Genomic DNA, 4,399 nt, shown 5'->3' with positions numbered 1-4,399 from the left:
CTGTTAAAAAAAAATAACACAAAAAGAGCACGATCTTGATTATTAAAAACAACAAATCTCCGTTCACCAGAGAGCTGTATGTCACGAACTTGATTTGGCAGACAAAAGTTACGGTTCCATTAATGCAATATTATGGTGTCAATAATAACATTAATTATAAGAATCAGAATACCGGCGTGATAATAGGGCTCCCTTATAATAATGAGAATGATGATGATAATAATAATAATAATAATAATAATAATAATAATAATAATAATAATAATAATAATAATAATAATAATAATATTAATATTAATAATAATAATAATTTAATAATAATAATAATAATAATAATAATAATAATAATAATAATAATAATAATAATTTAATAATAATAATAATAATAATAATAATAATAATAATAATAATAATACTTGGAGCAATCAAATCTTTACAACAAATTTGACACAAGGCATGTACAGACGAATTTGTTTTTCTTTTTTTTTCCATCCAGGAGCAATAATTAAAAGATTTGAACGAATCAGCAAGTTTATTGGTAACGGCCGACAACCGTGAATTAAATTCATCTTCCTGGCCGCGCAGTTCTTTCCCCTTTTTAGTAGAGGCCAGCAGCACTTTTCTGGGTTGTTACATCTCTCTGTCTCTCTGTCTCTCTCTCTCTCTCTCTCTCTCTCTCTCTCTCTCTCTCTCTCTCTCTCTCTCTCTCTCTCTCTCTAATGTGTGTGTTTTTCACAATTGATATATCTGATACGTTATCAAAAGACCATCATCTTCTATTCCTTTTCACCATTAAAATGAATAATGTTCATCATTTCAGAACATCTCCAAACTTTGACTACTTGATTATAACTTATTACTACACACAAGTTGACACAATGTAACTTAATTAGTATTCGGCTACTTCGGGATGACCATCCGGGCTTAATGAGAGACATCGCTCTTGGAGAGAGACAGAGATGCTCAGTTAATACACTCCCCTACATCTTCATCCAGCTTTTTTCGGACCACGGCGAACTAATCTCTTCAATACCTAGGTGGCTTCTCCACGTCCTCATAAAAATATTTTGATAACATCTAAGTGCACAAACAGTGTTGTAATATTTCAGAATAAATTTATCTGGCTAACACATGCTATTATTGTGCACTTAGATGTTATCAATATATTTTTATGAGGACGTATATATATTTATATATATATATATATATATATATATATATATATATATATATATATATATATATATGTGTGTGTGTGTGTGTGTGTGTGTGTGTATGTGTGTGTGTGTGTGTGTGTGTGTGTGTGTGTGTGTGTGTGTTGTTGTTGTTGTTGTTTTTTCTACTACATCATGCCACGCTTCTTTCACAAACGTAGTAGGCAGTGGTAAGGCAGGAAACGTCCAACAGCAAGTAATTGTGACGCGGCCGTGTGGTCACACAGTCCTCATCCCCGTTAGAGCTTGGTTCTCCTGCAATCGAGAAAGGAGATGAAAGAGAAGTGGAATTGGGTATTGCTTGTCAACCAAAATCAAAAATACTCTTATTACTTTTTAAAAAGGTAGTGATCTACGTTCTCTTACGTTAGATAGCGTATACATGTTCAAGCTCTCTACGCTAACTAGCTGTCTAAGCTCCACCTTGAAGATCCTCTCTTGATCACGATATCTATGTATTTAATAATATTATTTTTATGGAAACAAGCCGACAATGCCGCTTGCACAGTGCTTTCGCTTAGTATTCGAGAGCTATGTACTTTCGCAAGTGAGTTCTTTCTCGCAAAATTAAAACGCTAGCGAAAATAAAGCCGTCCACGTCTACGTAACAGTATCTTGTCTCTACAGCAACGCTAAACCTGAACTATACAACGCATATTTTCACCCCATCAAGATCAGTCACCCCCCCCCCCCCTGCCCCCATACACACAGAGAATTGTTGACACTACGCTCACAATACTGTACATGTACACATACATGTATCACATCATACAAGGAAGGTACACTATGATCACCCCCCTCCCCTTTCCCCAACACCCATAACTATTTGAATAACTCACTGAAGATCAGGCTTTCTGTTATTAGTTTTTACTTAGAAGATAGCTTGCTGCAAAAATGTGATTCCATTTTCTTACCTCAAAGTCAAAGGTATGTGATACAACGTGTGACACCATAAATGATATCACATTCAAGTGTGTGGAAAAACTACATTTCCAACATTGTGTGACGTGCCATAGTGCTACCACTGTGATGAACTCAAATCATGGGGGCCAAGGCCAAGTTAGTCATATCACCAAACTACGCCTAGTCCGAAAGTTCAAAATACCGACTACTTACTATATTATATTTGATTCGTTAGAAAACGTGGACAGGTTGTATGGGCCTGCATTCTAAGGTAAGAAAGACAAATGTTTTTATAGATGTAATATTATCATCTCTACAGTACTGAATATAGGGCTCTAGTTAAGAAATTACCTTTTTATAAGATATAAAATGAAGCACCTATACTGAGTCATTTGGTTTTTGTTTGTTTGGGGGTTTTTTAATGGTCAATTAATTCCGTAATGATAATTTATATTGAAGTCTTTAATTCTACTATGAAAAGTAAGTAAGTTTCTAATTCAGTAATTTATTTTGTTCAATCAAGAAACACTGGATGTTGACCATTTCCTTATGTCGCTCTGTTCCTGTTATTCAAGTTTAACAAGTACTCGTTTACTGGTTCCTTCCGAAAAGGATCAGACAGGACACTGACGCAAAATTAACTTTTCTTTAGACAACTTTCAGAGGACTTTCAGAGTCAGTAGAAAACGACGTGTAAATGACATATCCTCGTGTCCTGTGTAGCGGAAACACTCTTGGTGTCGACTCGGTACAAGGTGTCGTGTCATATAGATCTAGCGCCTTTGGAAATCTTCCTGTTATATTTATTTGGTTTTCTTATACAATGATATTGGTTTAGAGTCTGACAAATAAAAATGTTCATGTTAATGTAAAAATCATGCATGCACAACCTAGCTAGTAAAGGGTATGGGTTTATTTTAGGTGACTAAAAAAACTATTTTGTAAAATATCTAAAAGAGTCTAGATCTAGATCTACATGCTGTGAAGACACCTATTATCTCACCTGGATGAAACTGGAGACTTTTCATAGTGGGCGACATCTCTGTATTGTCAGCGTCCCATATCCAGGTGTTCTCGGTTACCAAGTCCGACAATCCTAGCAAGTAGTTTCCAGGAAACGCAATAATAATGTCCTTGTAGAGTTGATACTTCTCTGCTGTCTGGGTACTGAAGACGAAACCTCCTTTTGCTGTCAGTGATGGATAGGGAAAGAGGATTATAGGGATGAAGAATAGTTTGGGTGATGGTAGTAGCAATAAGAAAATGAGGAATTTTGAGGAAAAATTTTGTAATGGGGGTGGTGAGGGCGGGGATTTCAGAAAACGGAAAAGTTTCACTAACGCTTCTATCAAAACTACCACTCAACAGTATAGAAACGAGAGCATGCAACAAGAAATCAAATGTAAACAGAGGAAGAGAAAGGCACGGGTAAAGATGGATAGAGGGGTCAACATTAGTCAAGAACAGTGTGGCACAACCATTACACAGGCGATAAAGCTAACAGAAGAAAGGTGTTTGCTTCTCCCCTCGACACGGCAAGGTAACAGAGACCGGAAAAGATAAATAAAAAAAGTAAAAGTATGTAATGACATTCAACGTGTTGGCTATGGAAAGGAAAGAGGAGTGGAAGGTAATGTTTGGAATAAAGTTTGTTTTTAATAAAATATTAAATTTGTCTCGTACCGTGTTTCTTTGAGAGAGAGAGAGAGAGAGAGAGAGAGAGAGAGAGAGAGAGAGAGAGAGAGAGAATAATCGTAATATCCTACTCAGACAATAAGTGTGCCTTGCAAAAGTCTAGAGTAAACATCAAAGTCCTCATGGTGGGCAAGATTTGGTTTCAAGTAAAGGGATATAAATCTAAATAGTGGAGCCCAGTTGCAGACTAGGTGAATCAGACTTTATATTTAACATTCAGCTTCCTCCAGGGATATCACGATTACAATCAATAACAGGCAATCGAGGTGGGACGTATCGCAAAGGACAATGAGCTTTTAGTCAAAATTTAAAAGCAATGTGCCCTGCAGGAACTGGCTGGAAGAAAAAGGGGAGGGCCCCGTTATATAGCAAGAAAAAGAAACATGGTTTAATTGAGAAAATGCTTTCCGAAAGAGGGCGTGGGGTGGGAGTATGGGTGAATAGTGCAGGTAAGAAACACATAAAATTATCGGGAAGAAATTGAGACACACACACACACACACATACACACACACACACACAAATGCACACACACACTCACTCGCGCGTGCACGCACACACACACACACACACACACACACACATGC

At 36.6% G+C, this 4,399-nt stretch overlaps 1 protein-coding gene across 1 annotated transcript in view; it reads right to left on the bottom strand.

The window, feature by feature from the left end:
- Positions 1-1,347: 1,347 nt before the first annotated feature.
- LOC101853622 overlaps positions 1,348-4,399 on the bottom strand; it is a 19,968-nt gene continuing 16,916 nt past the window's right edge. Inside the window, exons 5-6 of the mRNA XM_005099852.1 lie at positions 3,121-3,306; positions 1,348-1,469 (exon numbers count right to left, since the gene is read on the bottom strand). Of these exons, the coding sequence (XP_005099909.1) occupies positions 1,348-1,469; positions 3,121-3,306 (308 nt within the window). The remainder of the gene's footprint in view (positions 1,470-3,120; positions 3,307-4,399) is intronic.

Source organism: Aplysia californica, unplaced genomic scaffold (genome assembly GCF_000002075.1).
Source record: "Aplysia californica isolate F4 #8 unplaced genomic scaffold, AplCal3.0 scaffold00227, whole genome shotgun sequence".
NCBI classification, from domain to species: Eukaryota; Metazoa; Mollusca; class Gastropoda; order Aplysiida; family Aplysiidae; genus Aplysia; species Aplysia californica.
This window is presented reverse-complemented; position numbering and strand designations above follow the sequence as displayed.